At 43.4% G+C, this 17,483-nt stretch overlaps 1 protein-coding gene across 1 annotated transcript in view; it reads left to right on the top strand.

Moving 5' to 3' along the window:
• The first annotated feature begins 614 nt into the window (after positions 1-614).
• tdrd12 (tudor domain containing 12) overlaps positions 615-17,483 on the top strand; it is a 28,020-nt gene continuing 11,151 nt past the window's right edge. The window contains exons 1-29 of the mRNA XM_042301728.1: positions 615-702; positions 850-1,017; positions 1,282-1,418; positions 1,592-1,714; positions 1,854-1,909; positions 2,043-2,128; positions 2,226-2,448; positions 2,604-2,677; positions 2,788-2,900; positions 3,021-3,092; positions 3,187-3,241; positions 3,470-3,594; positions 4,853-4,997; positions 5,172-5,279; positions 5,682-5,867; positions 6,241-6,394; positions 6,491-6,618; positions 7,122-7,313; positions 7,979-8,107; positions 8,351-8,468; positions 8,672-8,811; positions 9,061-9,281; positions 9,540-9,621; positions 9,723-9,904; positions 10,130-10,337; positions 14,051-14,143; positions 14,399-14,574; positions 14,879-15,436; positions 15,799-15,866. Coding sequence (XP_042157662.1) covers positions 679-702; positions 850-1,017; positions 1,282-1,418; positions 1,592-1,714; positions 1,854-1,909; positions 2,043-2,128; positions 2,226-2,448; positions 2,604-2,677; positions 2,788-2,900; positions 3,021-3,092; positions 3,187-3,241; positions 3,470-3,594; positions 4,853-4,997; positions 5,172-5,279; positions 5,682-5,867; positions 6,241-6,394; positions 6,491-6,618; positions 7,122-7,313; positions 7,979-8,107; positions 8,351-8,468; positions 8,672-8,811; positions 9,061-9,281; positions 9,540-9,621; positions 9,723-9,904; positions 10,130-10,337; positions 14,051-14,143; positions 14,399-14,574; positions 14,879-15,436; positions 15,799-15,866 — 4,144 coding nt within the window. The 5' untranslated portion in view covers positions 615-678. The remainder of the gene's footprint in view (positions 703-849; positions 1,018-1,281; positions 1,419-1,591; positions 1,715-1,853; positions 1,910-2,042; positions 2,129-2,225; positions 2,449-2,603; positions 2,678-2,787; positions 2,901-3,020; positions 3,093-3,186; positions 3,242-3,469; positions 3,595-4,852; positions 4,998-5,171; positions 5,280-5,681; positions 5,868-6,240; positions 6,395-6,490; positions 6,619-7,121; positions 7,314-7,978; positions 8,108-8,350; positions 8,469-8,671; positions 8,812-9,060; positions 9,282-9,539; positions 9,622-9,722; positions 9,905-10,129; positions 10,338-14,050; positions 14,144-14,398; positions 14,575-14,878; positions 15,437-15,798; positions 15,867-17,483) is intronic.

Here is a 17,483-nt window from a genome sequence, read left to right on the forward strand (position 1 = left end):
TCTAAGGTGAAAGAAGTATCATACAAACACATTCATAGAATTTACCCTGGAAAGACCTTTTTATTATACACAGATTTAAAATAGCTATTTATAACAAATGTGTATTTTGTGATTGTGACCCAGAGACTTTACCATTTATTTTGGGACTGTTCTTATGTCAGAAGATTTTGGAGTGAGTTAGAAGATTTAATTTTAAAAGAAACGACTATTAATGTTAATCTGAGAGACTGATATTATGTTTTATTTTGAACCAAATGCTATGGACCCTGATTTAACTTTCATTGTTAATTTGTTTATTTTTCATGGAAGATTCTTTGTCAATAAAATGAAGTAGGCAGAGAACAATCCTTCTTCACATTATTTAAGATAGAATTTATATATTATTTTGAAATGATCAGTAAATGTAAAAGCAATACGCACCATGAAAGTATTTAACAAATAGAAAATGAATCTTGATATGTAATACCCCTGTTGGTTAGGTTTATGTACTCTTGTTTGTATATTTCATTTTTTTTGTATTTGTTGTTCATAATAAAACATTCAAAAATAATTTAAAAAAAGTAACTATATGCGTGTAGCACATCCAGATAACTACTGTAGCTAGCAAATGTACATCATTTATCTGAATTTGAACCCCATGTCTTGCAGGTGACCAAACTGTCAGTGACGGTTGAAATCATGCTTGAAATAAATTTGTTGAAAGTAAGTAGCTATCTATGCGTGCTATTCCACACAACATTGCAACTAACATATCTATCTAGATTGCCAATGGGCTGTCTTCGTTACCTTGCACGTGTGTTGTTGCTTTACAAATTGAAAACGGTTTCACCACCATGTTTTCTTTGACAGGTGGAGAACCCGTCCTGTCTGTGGGGTCGGTTTGTGAAGGGTCCAGGGATAGAAGCGGTCGAGAATAAAAAAGAATATGATGATCTGCAAATGAAAATGAACCTTTTCTATCATGAGGTCAACCTACATGTGCAGAAGATCAAACTCTCAACTATAGAGTCGGGACAGGTAATAATCTGTGGAGAGAGTGAAGGATGATTAGAGCTCAATGTAATCTGTGGAATGTTTGTTTTAGTATCTTGAGTTTAGGGTAATCAACTTGAGTATATGGCACATGATGAAAGACATTTCTTGTTTTTGAAAGTGAATGTGCATTTACAGCTCTGCCTGACTGGCATAGCTCATGAATGATAAATTAATCTATTAGTCGACTGACTAGTTACTACACTGCTATATGAAAAAATTGAGCATCATCATTGTAGTGTTCCCCAGGTGTGTGTGGTGTACTGGTCTGCCCTAAGGAGCTGGTGCCGAGCCATCGTTGAGTCTCTTTTTCTGGGCACCGTTGGAACCCAGGCCATGTGTTTCCTAGTTGACCACGGAGAGCGCGTCATCGTCAGCTCAGATGAGTATGTCCTAATTCACTTACTCACACATCCCCATTGTGCCAGCTGATGCAAAGGGCAACCAAAAAGGCTCTCGACTTCTGACAGTCGTTGGCCGTCTTCTTGGTTTTGCACTTGATTAATGTATGTCATGAAATGTAATTGGCTGATCAGGGAGCTCTTCCATTCTTCCCCAGGATTCGGGCTCTGTTAGATACGTTTTTGCAGCTGCCCTTCTGGGTGAGGAAGTTTCAGCTCGCTGGTGTTCATCCCATGACGCTGCACGTGTCTGGAGACTGCCTGGAGAAAGCTGAGCTCATGTAAGGGTGGACTGCAGTGCCGAATAAATTGATGTACTAAAATATGCATCAAAATTACTGTAATTATTTTGTACTATTAAAGTCACCTTTGGTAGTAGTTATTACTACTCACCCTATAGAGCTCTTGTTTTCATTCTAGACCATCAACGCAATGGGACAGCTCTGCCACACGCTATTTGCACAATCTCTTACAAGGTACGTAATCCTCTCCTGCAAGGTCAGTTTCAATAGAGATCACTGAATTGAGAAAGCACAGTTCGTAGTGCTGGTGTCTCATTGCTTTATATCAGTCCTAACTGTGCTCTCTGTTCGATTCTCTGATCTGAAGCTTCTACTGAGATGGAGGCAGTGTTGTGTGAAACACAGGCAGATTGCACTGCCATTGAGCTCTACTTGACCGTCAAAAATGTCAAGGTATTGTACAACATACAATCAGTGGTGATGCCTCCCATAACTAGCGATCACAGTTTTTCTATACAACTTTGAAGCTAAAAGATGGTTATCTCTCTAGATCTGTGTGAACGACGATCTGGTCTCAAAGAAGTTTGCGTACTTCACAAGCCAGAAGGCCCATCAAACCAGTGGAAAAAATGGTGTTGTTGATAGATCCCCAGCCGTCTTGGCTTGTGACATCTTTTCTGAAACTCAGAACTTCCTGGCTACTGACGGCTGTACCGCACGATCACTTTCAGATTTCCGGCTCCGGCAGCAGGACCCAATCGTTCATAATCAAGGTGAATGCACCTTCAGTTATTGTGAAGTCATCATTAAGAACAGTTTATTATATGTCTTTCAAAAATGTCCCATTGTAAAATATCACTGCATGAACTTGAGGGGGAAACTCTTAGTAAGATTTTCTTAATTGAACCTTCTTTATTGATCTCTTTAGTGTCTGATCAGTACCAGCTAATGGCATCTGTGAAAGAGGCATCGAAGACTTCCAATGAGATATCAAATCCAAAGGTGACTGACTATTTTACCCTCAATAAGGTGCAGCAGTTGGAATCATGGCACAAACAAAAAGTTATATCCTGTGAAATCAACACTTATGTTATTTACTTGTTGTTTTACAGAAAAGCCCAGAAAATGGAAGAAATCCCTTAGAGGGAGGAAAAAAGAAGGCAGCGCAGCCGCAGAACAAGAAATTCAAGACATTTTCAGAGATTGATGGCGACGAAGTTGAGAGGTTTGTTATATAGCTTTAGTTATTGTTTTTATTGCTCAACAGGTAATTTGGCAGTGGGGCTGCCTTTTGTAGTACGATAATGTCACATTGTTGTTTTTAATCATAGCGTTCTTCATTCAGGGACGACGAGCCCGGAGAGGAAACCGACATGTCTCTTGACTCAGAACTGTTCAGAAATCTGAATCTGTTAAGGTGAGAATGCTTTAGTATTCTACTTTCATGCTACGGTTCTAATCTGCTTTGAATGACATTTAATAAAATTCTTACTTGTTCTGGATCTCGACAGATTCAAGAAGTTTCTGAATCCTTCTTCGAGCACTCAAAGGGCTGCTATTCCCAATGTGAGTTTCTGGATGATCTTGATAGCCGTTCTTGTTTTTGTAAAAATTCACTTGCACAAGAACTCGGCTTCTACATGTTTCTAAGTCGGAGATTCCATTTTGGTTCACATAGTGCAAAAGTTTGGGAACTTTTGCACTATGTGAACCAAAATGGAATCTCCGCAGTGAATCTTGGGTCAAAAAGAGACGTGGACTAATGCTGTAAAGCACCTTTTGTTTAATTGTCAGACTGAGCTTATTGAACAGGAGGAGGAACGTGGTGTTCAGAGGATCTCTGCGGTCACGGAGAAAGCAGAGGAAGAGCCAGTCACTGCACCTCAACAGATCGGACAACAGACTGAAATGGCTGTATGGTATGAACACAACCCTCCTGCCACAACCACTCACTTTCTCTGTTCTAATTAGAGGACCTAATGGAAAAAAAGTATTGTGACTTTATTCCTCAACAATTTTGGCATGTGTATCTTTGCAATGTGTATTTTAAATTGTCAAATAAACTGCTGCCATCCGTTCAACCATTCTAATGCTACCTCCCTTTCAACCATGACTTTGCCCATATGTAAGTTAGTGAATTTGTTAGTGAGTTGTTTTAAAGCGCCATCTGCTGAATGCTTTCATAGTAACGGTGAAAGTCAACCTGTGGATCAAAAATGCAGTGAACAAAAGTATATCACATTAAAAGCTAAGACAAGTGATATGTGTGTGTTTTGTCACAATTAAACGTTGTTGAATTTCTTGGGTGAAAGTTTTTCTAGATTTAAATACTGAACATAATCGGAACATGCAACAATTTTCAAAGATTTTTCTGAGTTACAGTTCATATGAGGAAATCAGTCAATTTGAAATGAAATTCATTAGGCCCTAATCTATAGATTTCACATGACTACAGAATACATATGTATATGTCTGTCACAGAACTTTAAATAATGAGCCTCATGATCTTGTCACAGTATTTCTGTGCATTCAAATTGCCATTGATAAAATGCAATTGTGCTCGTTGTCCGTCCATAGTTTATGCCTGCCCATACTATAACCCCACCACCACCATGGGGCACTCTGTTCACACCGTTGACATCAGCAAACCGCTCAGCCACATGACGCCATGCACGTGGTCTGCGGTTGTGAGGCCAGTTGAACGTACTGCTAAATTCTCTAAAATGACATTGGAGGCGGCTTATGGTAGAGAAATGAACATTACATTCCCTGGCAACAGCTCTGGTGGACATTACTGCAGTTAGCATGCCAACTGCATGCTCCCTCAACTTGAGACATCTGTGGCATTGTCTGACACAACTGCACATTTTAGAGTAGCCTTTTATTGACCCCCAGCACGAGGTGCACCTGTGTAATGATCGTGCTGTTTAATCAGCTTCTTGATATGCCACACCTGTAAGGTGGATGGATTATCTTGACAAAGGAGAAATGCTCACTAACAGGGATGTAAACACATTTGTGCACAAAATTTGAGAGTAGTAAGCTTTTTGAGCATATGGAAAGTGTCTGGGAATTTTTATTTCAGGTCATGAAACATGGAACCAACACTTTTACACGTTTCATTTATATTTTTGTTATTAATGTGAATGTCTACTAAAGTGTAATCTGTGTTTCCAGTACTCCTAGTGACCTAGTAGACCGGACACAAGAGTTTGTCTTCACAGAGCAGCCAACCATTGAGGAGGAGCTTGTCTGCGCTCGGTTGTTGCAGTTGCTAAACCCTGACCCTCTGAACACAGATGTAGGCTCATCAGAAGTCACTGTAAGTATCGAATCAACCTTAATTTATACAAAAAAGTTCAAATAATCATCAATGGACTGGATGCAGATATACTCTTCACTTCCTTGGGTAGCTGTCACCAAATGTATTGACATGTTTTGTGCACATACAATAATATCTACTGTCCGTGACTGACTTAAGTGTTCCTCATGTCAGATCGTCCATACTGATCCAAGCAGGAGTGGGATAATGGTGCATTCTGCCTTTACTCTGGACCCCTGCACCAGTCTGGCCAATGCTCCAATCACTGACACCTTCCGGAGGGTTGGTTTGCTTTCAACTATGTTCTAACTTTCGAATGGAACGTATTTTGAATGAACTGAGTGCTGTACATTGCTCTGGATAAGAGCTCCTGCTAAATGACTATAGTCAATGTATTTACAACTGTGAACATGTAATGTTAGGAATATGATAATGTAAGTTGAGATTGTTCAGTATAAATGTAATTAGTTGAACATTTGAAATGACTGTTCAACATTTTACCCTGAAGATCTTAGGCAATAATAATGTCCTGTCGCATGGGCAGCAGGTAGCCTTGGTTAAGAGCATTGGGCCAATAACTGAAGGTCGCTGGTTCTAATCCCCAAGCTGACTAGGTGAAAAATCTGTAAATGTCTAGACTAGTATGTCATGAAGATTGGTAATGTGCATTGTGTTTCTTTTCAGATCTTGATGAGGAATAAGTATGCCGGCCCGTCTGTGGCTGAGAGTTACTGCTGGCCGGCGGTAGCCAGGGGCTGTGACACGGTCCTCATCTCCCACAGCGGAGACCAGCCCCTCACCTACATTCCCCCATTCCTGGCCCACATGCAGCTCTCCTCTGTCTTCAGCGCCCTCTCTGCTCGCACCGGGGTGAGTTGAGCAAGTAGAGCACTAGACAGGAATGGTGTGATTTCCAGTGTTTCCCCTGCTATTATTGTGGTGGATAACTATCTCTGTTTGCCCCCTAATAAAATTGTCTGGCTTCAATTAGACAGTTGAAAATCGTAGTTTTGGTACAGGCCTCTGCAGCGCCGTTCATTGTGATACCACTCTATGTAGACAAAGTAGTATGTAGAAATCAGGGTGTTCAATTGGTTTGTTAGGGTTCAATGGCAAACAGTAGTAACCTACCTAACTATGTTCAGTAAGTCAGGCATGGTTTTCTGCTGACATCTGCATTTAAAGGATCCATTTGTGTTTATTCCATTTTATCTAATACCACATTATGTGCGATCTCCTTCAGCCCATAGCGGTGATCCTGTGCCCGGGGTGGGAGAAAGCCCAGACTGTGATTGACCTGCTGGAGGAGAGCCAGACCTTCCAAGTCCTCCACCCCATGGTCATACTGTTGGGACTGGGAAAGGACGAGGCAAAGACTGTTAAGATCCAGAACAACTGTAAGACCATTATTCACAGGATCAGGACAGTTTGGTTTGACAGACAGGAGTATTACTACATTCCTCTCCTGCTGTGTTTTGTGTGTGTCTCTCCAGGCCAGGTGGTGGTGACCACTCCGTTCAGCCTTGTGCGGCTGCTGCGTTTGCACTGTTTCCTGTTCCTGCGGCTGTGTCACCTGGCGCTGGACGAAGTGGACCTGCTCTTTTCTAGAGCCCCGGACGAGGTGAGAGACACTGACTGTTCTTCAACTGTAGTGATAAGACTGTACAAAAGGAGAGAACGGGAGATACACATGGTAAAGGGGCACAGACCGGAAAATAGCCAAGATGGGACTCAAACCCCCGTCACCAGGGGGTGATACAACTAGACCAGACTCCAGTGCTTTCAACTGCTTAAAGCAGTAATCCCGGTCATCTGCGCTTCAAAGGCAACACCTCACGGCACACCGCCTCTCCACTATTTGACCTTGATATTTTGTGTGTATGTACTGATATGTAGGTTGTGTGTGCTGTTTTTTAAATATATGTTGTTCTGTCCTTGAGCTGTTCTTGTCTATTAATGTTCTGTATTATGTCATGTTTCATGTTCTGTGGACCCCAGGAAGAGTAGTTGTGGCTTTCGCAATAGCTAATGGGGGTCCTAATAAAATACCCCTGTCTCGTCTGTTTTCCTCCCTCGCCACTGTCTCCTCAGCAGTTTGTCTGACTGTTCTCCCCCTTTCCTCAGATGACCATCATCCTGCAGCACTTCCAGAGGGTGACAGCCAGCGAGGAGCGTGTGTCGTGCCCCAGACAGATCATCGCAGTGGGAAAGCGCTGGAGCCGCCCCCTGGAGGGCCTAATCCTCAACCACATGAGCAACCCCACCGTTGTAGTCACGGTGATGGAGGAGGCCGCACTCTACGGCAATGTGCACCAGGTCAGTTTTGAGAGGACTGACAACAAAATAAATCTGAAAACCTACAAAGGTTGGCGGGTCTCCACCATCAGAGAGCTGGTTAAAGGGATAGTTCAGGCAAAATCTATATTTAAGTGGAATTACCCTTACTTTGAGTTGTCTGAAGGCCCATAGTGACAGAATCCGCAATAATCCATTGTTTACTTCTGCCGCAGCCAGGATCAAGCATAATTAGCCTCGTCCAAATTCATGAATGTAAACATCCGGACCGATGTTAGCAAAGCTGCATCGCAAGCAGAAACTTTCTCAAAAACACTTTAAACTAAAGTAATGGATTATTGTGGATTCTGCCACTTTGTGCCTTCAGACACAACTTAAGTTAAGGGTAATTCCACTCAAATATAGATTTTGTCTGAACTATCCCTTTAAGTGTGTAGCTGTCTCTGATTTGAAGGGCCTGTTGGTTGGATTTGTGATTGATTAAAACTATGTAATGGGGCAGTAAACCTGCTTTCATCGTATCTCATTTAGACTAGTCATTACTTTTAGTAAGGGAAGAAGGGTCCAAGAGTCAAACAAGGTCTAAAAGTCTCTCAAAGCAAAGTTTCACTCATGTATATGTTCTTCAATAAAAAGTTTTTAAAAAAATAGAAAGCCTTCTCTCATCTCTCTTCTGCCTCCCCAAGATTATCCTGTTGTGTCTGGACTGCACTAAGATCTCTGTCCTGCTCGGGGCGCTGGACTTCACCCCCGACGTGGCCCAGAAAACCCTCGTCATCACCAACTCTGCTGAGGAGGCCGAAAATGTCTTCAAGGTAACTACAGCAATCTATATCTCTTATTTTGGCAACCTTATTTTTGGACGTCCTGTCCCCTGCTGGTACGGGGTACTATAGAAAGAAAAAGACATTGCTACATTTCAAAATTTGTACGATTTGCATTTTGCAACCTTATTTTTGGACATCTTACCACAAGTGTACAGCACTAGAAAAACAAAAAATACATTGTTCATGTATATTTAGTCAACTAAATGTTTGTTTCTTGTATCTGTCATTCAGGCTGTTTCAAACACATCAGCCTTCTCCCTGAAGGTCCACGAGGAGTTAACCTACCAGTTTGACTTTGTGACTGAGCAGTGGAAGAAGCCCATTGGACCTGGCACTCATGTCATTCTGGGTGAACTGATGCACAATTGCATTTTCTTAGGAGTTGACAGTTGCAATGAATAAAAAATATCATACATCTTTCCATTTTATGGCATAGTCTGCCAGGTCAGCTCAGTTTGCTTGATTGAAAGTAAGCTTGTCTCTATTTTTTTCTCCAATTTGCCCTTTGTCCAATCTGACCTGTTTTTCTTTCCTTGTCTTTCTGTCTACCAGTCACCACCAATGAGTGTATGAAGTCTTTGGGTATCTGTGATGCAACGTGTGTTGTGCACTACGGCTTCCCAAGCTCACCTAAGCTGTTTGGCAGCCGTCTGTTTTGCATGTCCCAGAACTTCCAGAACCTTTCAGACAAGGTAACGTTAGGACAAACTAATATGTTCTTGCTCAGTCCTGGATTCAGAGCTGAGATAAGCGTGCACAGCTCTGACTTTTTCTGGGAGACGTCTAGTTTAGCGGGCAGATCTCAAGTCAGAAGATGGCCCTGAGTGGTCTCCTTTTACATCATTTATTCAGATGGCACCTGTGTAAGTGTATCTTCTTTGACTGTATGAGGATAGTCTACTTTGTGAATTCCTTTTCATATTGGATTCTGTGATTGACAGGAGCGTGCTGCAGAGAGCACGTCTCACCCTGCCAAGTCAGTGTTGCTGCTATCTGAGAGGAATGCCCGTCACGTAATCGGGGTCCTGCGCTACCTAAAGCGTACTGAGGCCTCGCTGCCTCCAGAGCTGCTGCACTTCGCCCAGGGAGTCCTGCGGGCCAAGGAGGAACAGAAGTCAGACAAGCCTCTGTGCAGATACCTCAAGAGCTTTGGCTTCTGCAGGTCAGTGCAGCTGAGATGCAGACAATACTCTGTCAAGAGCATTTCTTCATGGGACAATAAAGCTAGATTTGATTTGCTGTTGTGCATGTTACAATACTCAGACATGAGCTGAACCTTGAATTTGGGTACTTGTTCTATGCACTTAAGAATAGAACTTTATAGTTATGTAATTCATTGCTTTGCTCAAGGGCACAGCAGCAATAGGTGGCACCTGATATTCTTTATGTAGTGCTTAATGTGACTCTTGCTGTATTGCAGGGACAGCAGTGTTTGTTCTTATCGACACAGCATCAGCCCCATAACAGACCAGCCACTGCAACCAGACTCTGGAACTATTGTGGTGAGTCAGCATATTATATGATAACACTTGTTTCGGGGGTGTATGCTATCCGAATGTATTGAAATGAATATATATATTTTTTTCACTCTTACGTTTGAAAGGTTCTGCCCTTGTTCATCAAGACTGCTTCCGTCTACTACGGACGCATTGTGAGTAAGAAGGAGGACCGTTATGAGAGCCTGGCAGCAGCAATGACTACATACTACGCCGCTGAGAAGCTGGGTGCTAAGGAGGTTCTGGAGGGAGGGCTGTACGGAGTACAAGAGGATGAGGTCTACCACAGGTCAGAAAACAAACAACATTAATTCAGTCACTTCCATAACTGATGATGTATGTTATATGGCCATGAAGCAGGTTTAAACAACAAGCCAAGTAATGGTTACATGCAGTGAAGTGTAGTCCAAATCCTCTGGGTGGGTCATGCTTTTGTCACATATCAACCCAATACCACTCTACCTCACATTCCTTAACAACTCCTCCCACTGCTCCTCTCCTACCTGTCTTGCAGGGTGCGGGTGACTTTGGTGCCGGACAAGCGTGAGTGGATGTTCTGCAGCGTGAGGGCTCTTTTCCTGGATGAGGGGCGTGAGCAGGAGGTGAAATCCCACCAGCTGCTGCAGCTGCCGGCCCAGTTCCACACACTGCCGCCTCAGGCTTTGGAAATCATCGTCTGCAGGGCAATGCCCATCGACGCTGAGGTCAAATGGAACCCCAAGGTCTCTTACACCAGGCTACACTCACTGGGCTCTTTCTCACTCACTTTTTGGGAGCTTATCTTTAGCAATAGAACATTTAAATTATTAGAACCAATGACCATGAACTATGTTACAGAAGCTACAATTATGTGTTGAGTTTTTTTTAATTAAAAAAAATATATGTTTCACTATTATTTAACCAGGTAGGCCAGTTGAGAACAAGTTCTCATTTACAACTGACCTGGCCAAGATAATGCAAAGCCCTTGTGACACAAACAACACAGAGTTACACATGGATGAACAAATGTACAGTCAAATAACACAATAGATAAACCTATATAAAGTGTGAAAATGTAGTAAGATTAGAGGTAAGGAAATAAATAGGCCATAGTGGCAGAATATGTGAAAGTAGAAATACTGGGGTGCAAAGGAGCAAAAAAGTAAATAGCAATATGGGGATGAGGTGGGTGGGTGGGCTGTGTACAGGTGCATTGATTTGTAACCTACTCTGACAGCTGATGCTTCAGTGATTTTTGCAATTCGTTCCAATCATTGGCAGCAGAGAACTGGAAGGAAAGGCGGCCAAAGGGGGAGTTGGCTTTGGGGATGACCAGTGAAATATACCGCCTGGAACGCGTGCTATGAGTGGGTGTTGCTATTGTGACCAGTGAGTTGAGATAAGGCGGGGCTTTACCTAGCAAAGACCGTGTAGTGTGTTGGAGGCTATTTTGCATATGACATCGCCGAAGTCAAGGATCAGTTTTACGAGGGTATGTTTAGCAGCATAAGTGAAGGAGGCTTTGTTGAGAAATAGGAAGCCGATTTATAGATTTTGGATTGGAGATGCTTAATGTGAGTCTGAAAGGAGAGTTTACAGTCTAGCCAGACACCTAGGTATTTATAGTGTTCCACAAGTCCAAACAGTCCAGAGTAGTGATGCTAGACGGGCGGGCGGGTGCGAGCAGCGGTCGGTTGAAGAGCATGCATTTAGTTTTACTTGCATTTAAGAGCAGTTGGAGGACATGGAAGGAGTGTTGTATGGCATCAAAGCTTGTCTGGAGGTTTGTTAACACAATGTCCAAAGGGACAGATGTATACAGAGGTGGATCAGAGAATCACCAGCAGCAAGAGCGACGTAGATATATACAGAGAAGAGAGTCGGCCCGAGAATTGAACCCTGTAGAACCCCCAGAGACTGCCAGAGGTTCGGACAACAGGCCCTCCGATTTGACACTGAATTCTATCTGAGAAGTAGTTGGTGAACCAGGCATGGCAGTCATTTGAGAAACCAAGGCTGTTGTGTCTGCCGATAAGAATGCGGTGATTGACAGAGTCGAAAGCCTTGACCAGGTTGACGAAGATGGCTGCACAGCACTGTCTTTTATCGATGGCAGTTATATCGTTTAGTACCTTGAGCGTGGCTGAGGTGCACCAATGACCAGCTCGGAAACCAGATAGCCTAGCAGAGAAGGTACGGTGGGATTCTAAATGGTAGGTCATCTGTTTGTTAATTTGGCTTTCAAAGTCTTTAGAAAGACAGGGTAAGATAGATATAGGTCTGTAACAGTTTGGGTCTAGAGTAGAGGTCAACCGATTAATCGGAATGGCCGATTTAATTAGGGACGATTTCAAGTTTTCATAACAATGGTGACAATTAAAAAATATATATATATATTTTTTAAACTATATATATATATATATATATATATATATATATATATATATATATATATACACACACACACTTTATTTAACTAGGCAAGTCAGTTGAGAACACATTCTTATTTTCAATGATGGAGGGACGGTTAAGCTCAGGGGCATACTGATTTTACACTGGCAATAACTAGTAAAGTGCCTATAAGAACATCCAATAGTCAAAGGTTAATGAAATACTAGTTAAAATGGTATAGAGACAGAGTCCTATAATTCCTATAATAACTACAACCTAAAACTTCTTACCTGGGAATATTGAAGACTCATGTTACAACCTAAAACTTCTTACCTGGGAATATTGAAGACTCATGTTAAAAGGAACCACCAGCTTTCATATGTTCTCATGTTCTGAGCAAGGAACTGAAACGTTAGCTTTCTTACATAGCACATATTGCGCTTTTATTTTCTTCTCCAACACTTTGTTTTTGCATTATTTAAACCAAATTGAACATGTTCCATTATTTACTTGAGGCTAAATTGATTTTATTGATGGATTATATTAAGTTAAAATAAGTGTTCATTTAGTATTGTTGTAATTGTCATTATTACAAATAAATTGAAAAAGAAATCGGACGATTTTAATCGGTATCGGCTTTTTTGGTCCTCCAATCTGTATCGGCGTTGAAAAATCATAATCGGTCGACCTCTAGTCTAGAGTGTCTTCCCCTTTGAAGAGGGGGATGACCGTGCGTCTTTCCAATCTTTAGGGATCTGTGACAATACGAATGAGAGGTTGAACAGGCTAGTAATAGGGGTTGCAACAATTTAGAGAGGGTCCAGATTGTCTAGCCTAGCTGATTTGTAGGGGTCCAGATTTTGCAGCTCTTTCAGAACATCAGCTATCTGGATTTGGGTGAAGGAGAAGTGTGGGAGGCTTGGGCAAGTTGCTGTGGGGGGTGCAGAGCTGTTGTCTGGGGTAGGGGTAGCTAGGTGGAAAGCATGGCCAGCCGTAGAAAAATGCTTATTGAAATCGATGCTAATGCAGTACGCCACAGGATGTTTTTGTTCTGGTCAAGTCTGGAGTGAACCATGGGCTATAAGTGTTCTTAGTTCAACATTTTTTGAACAGGGCATGCTTTTTTAAGGTGGTGAGCAAAGCACTTTTAAAGAATAACCAGACATCCTCTACTGATGAGATGAGGTCAATATCCTTCCAGGATACCTGGGCCACTTAGATCAGAAAGGCCTGCTCGCTGAAGTGTTTTAGGGAGCGTTTGACAGTGATGAGGTGTGGTTGTTGCCCGCGGACCCATTACGGACGCAGGCAATTGAAGCAGTGATCACTGAGATCCTGGTTGAATACAGCAGAGGTGTATTTAGAGGGCAAGTTGGTCAGGATGATATCTATGAACGTGCCCGTGTTTACGGATTTAGGGTTGTACCTGGTAGGTTCCTTGATGATTTGATTGTAGGATGGCCGGGGTGTTAAGCATATCCCAGTTTAGGTCACCTAACAGTACGAACTCCGAAGATAAATGGGGGGGCAATTATTTCACATATTGTGTTGTGAAAAAAAATGTTGTAGTTGGATGGAAATTTCTGAATTTTTGGTGGCCTTCCTAAGCCAGGATTCAGACACTGCTAGGACCTCAGGGTTGGTGGAGTGTGCTAAAGCAGTGAATAAAACAAACTTATAGAGGAGGCTTCTGTTGTTAACATGCATGAAACCAAGGCTTTTACGGTTACAGAAGTCAACAAATGATGGCGCCTGGGGAATAGGAGTGGAACTGGGGGCTACAGGGTCTGGGTTAACCTCTACATCACCAGAGGAGAAGTAGGAAAAGGTTATGGCTGAAGGCTATAAGAACTGGTCGTCTAGTGCGTTGGGAACAGAGAATAAAAGGAACAGATTTCTGGGCGTGGTGGAATAGATTCATTTCTGGTCGTGGTGGAATGTGATTGCTGAGACTCATATTGTGAATGCCAATTGCTATTGTTGGACCTTTACTTTTTCAAAGTGTATAACTAATGACTCTAGAACAACAAGTTACAATGACGTTATTCTAATGGTGTGGTTTCAGGTCACCAGGGCCATCAGTCAGAAGATCAAAGGCCTGCAGCACCAAGCCAAGGTTGTTCTGTGTTTGGGAAACACCGTCTTTGTAGATCCCATGGTAGGTTCTTCTACTACAACTACAGACAGCTGAATTTCAACAAATCTTCAACACAAACACTTAATCCTTGTGCGGCAGGTAGCCTAGCGGTTAAGAGCGTTAGGCCAGTAAACGAAAGGTTGCTGGTTCGAATCCTAGAGCCGACTAGGTGTAAAATCTGTGTGCAAGGCATTTAACCCTAATTGCTCCAGTAAATGGCTCTGGATAAGAGTGTCTGCAAAATTTCTAAAATTTAAAAATGTGCTTTGTTCTCAGGTGCGGATGACACGACTACCAGGCCTGAAGACCTTCATAAATGAATACAACGTCCACGCTGAGATCCTGAGCACGGGGATGGGCACCAGCAACCCTCAGCACCTGGACCTGCTGAATGAGCTCTGCCAGTGGGCTGGGCCTGGAGCCAGTGCTGGGGATGCCCCGCTCACCACAGTGTGAGTTCAGTCCTCTATGCCCATGGGTAACCAGGCTTTCGTGCACCATGGGACCTCCATAACACAAGACACTGTACACTGACATCCAACAGCATTCTCTACTTATAATACGGCGCAATGTAATACAGCATGTTAAAATGGATGCTGCTACACCAGGGGCTGTGTGCAGATATGGGAGTTACATCAGATAGGACATGGCGGTCAATCCTACATTTTTTAAAATCCTCAGTACTTAATGAGAGCACTGCATTACCAACCTATTACGATTGTGTGTCGTGACTCGTCTGCTTTGTTTGTTTGTTAGGCCGGATGGCTCTGGGGTGACCTTGGAGGACAAGGTGCAGGCTGCAGAGGAGGCCCTGGTCCACAGGATGAGGGCAGGTGTCGAGCGCTTACACTGTGGCCAGGAGGTTTCTGTAGACCAGCCCCAGACCCAAACGTCTGTGCTTCATGCCCAGACAGACTTGTCCCAGTGCCATATGAAGGCCTCAGCAGATCTGCACCAGATGGACCAGAAAGTCTTTGCTCATGCACCCCAGCCTCGGATGAACGATGTCTTTATATACCCGTCCCAGCTCTCGCCCAAGCCACAGGAGGCCCCATTCGCAGCAGTTCCTGATCCGAGCGAGGCTCAACTACCAACACTCATGGGCAGGACCCAGATACCTTCCCCTCTCCCAACACCTAGCGAAGCTCAGATATTTGCCCCTCTCCCAACACCTAGCGAAGCTCAGATATTTGCCCCACTCCCATCAACTAGCGAGCCACAGTTACCTGCCCCAACAACTGAGCACAACGACCCCAAAATGGAGCAGTGGAGGAGCCTCATAGCTAACCTCCAAGGCGCCACACAAACACGGAGGTTGGTGTTCTTCATTTTCACTGGGAAACAGGGGCTTCTTCCTTGCTGCTCGCTTACTGTTCTTAGTATTGTTTTTCTTTGATGCAGTCGGTCAATAAAAATACATTTTCTGTTTGATTCTTTCACTATACAGTGCAGCTCTGCACCCGACCCGTGATATCCCACTGGCCACAGACCTCAATTTAACGTCTATTACACATTGGTTCAACATAATTTCATTGACATGATGTGGAAAAAATGTTGATTTAGCTAGTGTTCTTAGGCTTACAACTGTGCTGAGTGCTCTAAATGGGATCAATGGCTAGTGTTGCATTGATCTCACTTCAACATGTGATGTTCACAAGACTTGTGTTGTCATGCAGGCATACAGCTCTACAAGGATTCACCCCCAAAGACTGGATTTCTGCAGTTCCCCGCCCCATTGAAAATGGTAGGAAAACTATTTTAGTTTGATAGTGATCAACAATGTACAAAAAGTACATTTACTGTATGTCTGACTGAACCATGACGTTCGCTATTGTTGAAAACAGAAGTTGATAATAATCAACAAAGATGTATAAAGACTCAAATATTTTGAGTAGTCTAATATGCCATTCACCATTGTACCTCCATAAGGCTGGCTCTTCATACTACTCCAAGCATGTCACATGTGCAACCAGAGGAAAAAAACTCTAGACCACCTTTACTCCACACACAGAGATGCATACAAAGCTCTCCCCCACCTTCCATTTGGCAAATCTGACTATAATTATATCCTCCTGCTTACAAGCAACAACTAAAGCTGGAAGTACCAGTGACTCGCTCAATACGGAAGTGGTCAGATGACGCGGATGCTACGCTACAGGACTGTTTTGATTGCACAGACTGGAATATGTTCTGGGATTCATCCAATGGCATTGAGGAATTTTCCACCTCAGTTGTCGGCTTCATCAATAAGTGCATTTATGACATCGTCCCCACAGTGACCGTACGTACATATCCCAACCAGAAGCCATGGATTACAGGCAACATCCGCATCGAGCTAAAGGCTAGAGCTGCTGCTTTCGAGGAGTGGGACATTAATCCGGATGCCTATAAGAAATCCCGCTATGCCCTCAGACTACCCATCAAACAAGTAAAGCCTCACTACAGGATTAAGATTGAATCCTACTACACCGGCTCTGACGCTCGTCGGATGTGGCAGGGCTCGAAAACTATTGCGGACTATAAAGGGAAACCCAGACGCGAGCTGCCCAATAACGCGAGCCAACCAAACAAGCTAAATGCCTTTTATGCTCGATTCGAGGCAAGCAACACTGAAACATGCACGAGAGCACCAGCTGTTCTGGGTAATAACGCTCTCGGTAGCCTGTGAGCAAGACTTTTAGACAGGTCAACATTCACAAAGCCACGGAACCAGATGGATTACCAGGACGTGTACTCAAATCATGCACAGACCAACTGGCAAGAGTCTTCACTGACATTGTCAACCTCTTCCTGACTGACTCTGTAATACCTACATGTTTCAAGCAGACCACCATAGTCCCTGTGCCCAAGGAAGCGAAGGTAACCTGCCAAAATGATTACCACCCCGTAGCACTCACGTCGGTAGCCATGAAGTGCTTTTAAAGTCTGGTCATGGCTTACATCAACAGCATCCTCCCGGATACCCTAGACCCACTCCAATTTGCATACCACCCCAACAGATCCACAGATGAGGCAATCTCAATCGCACTCCACACTGACCTTTCCCACCAGGACAAAAGGAACACCTATGTGAGAATGCTGTTCATTGACTACAGCTCAGTGTTCAACACCACAGTGCCCATGTAACAGTATAGCTTCTGTCCCTCTCCTCACCCCTACCTGGACTTGAACCAGGGACCCTCTGCACACATTGACAACAGCCACCCTTGACACATCGTTACCCATTGCTCCACAAAAGCCGGGGCCCTTGCAGAGCAAGGGGAACAACTACTTCAAGGTCTCGGAGCGAGTGACGTCACCGAAACACTATTAGCGCGCACCCTGCTAACTAGCTAGCCATTTCACTCCGGTTACACCCACA

The sequence above is a fragment of the Oncorhynchus tshawytscha genome, linkage group LG19 (assembly GCF_018296145.1).
Source record: "Oncorhynchus tshawytscha isolate Ot180627B linkage group LG19, Otsh_v2.0, whole genome shotgun sequence".
In the NCBI taxonomy this organism is placed as follows: domain Eukaryota; kingdom Metazoa; phylum Chordata; class Actinopteri; order Salmoniformes; family Salmonidae; genus Oncorhynchus; species Oncorhynchus tshawytscha.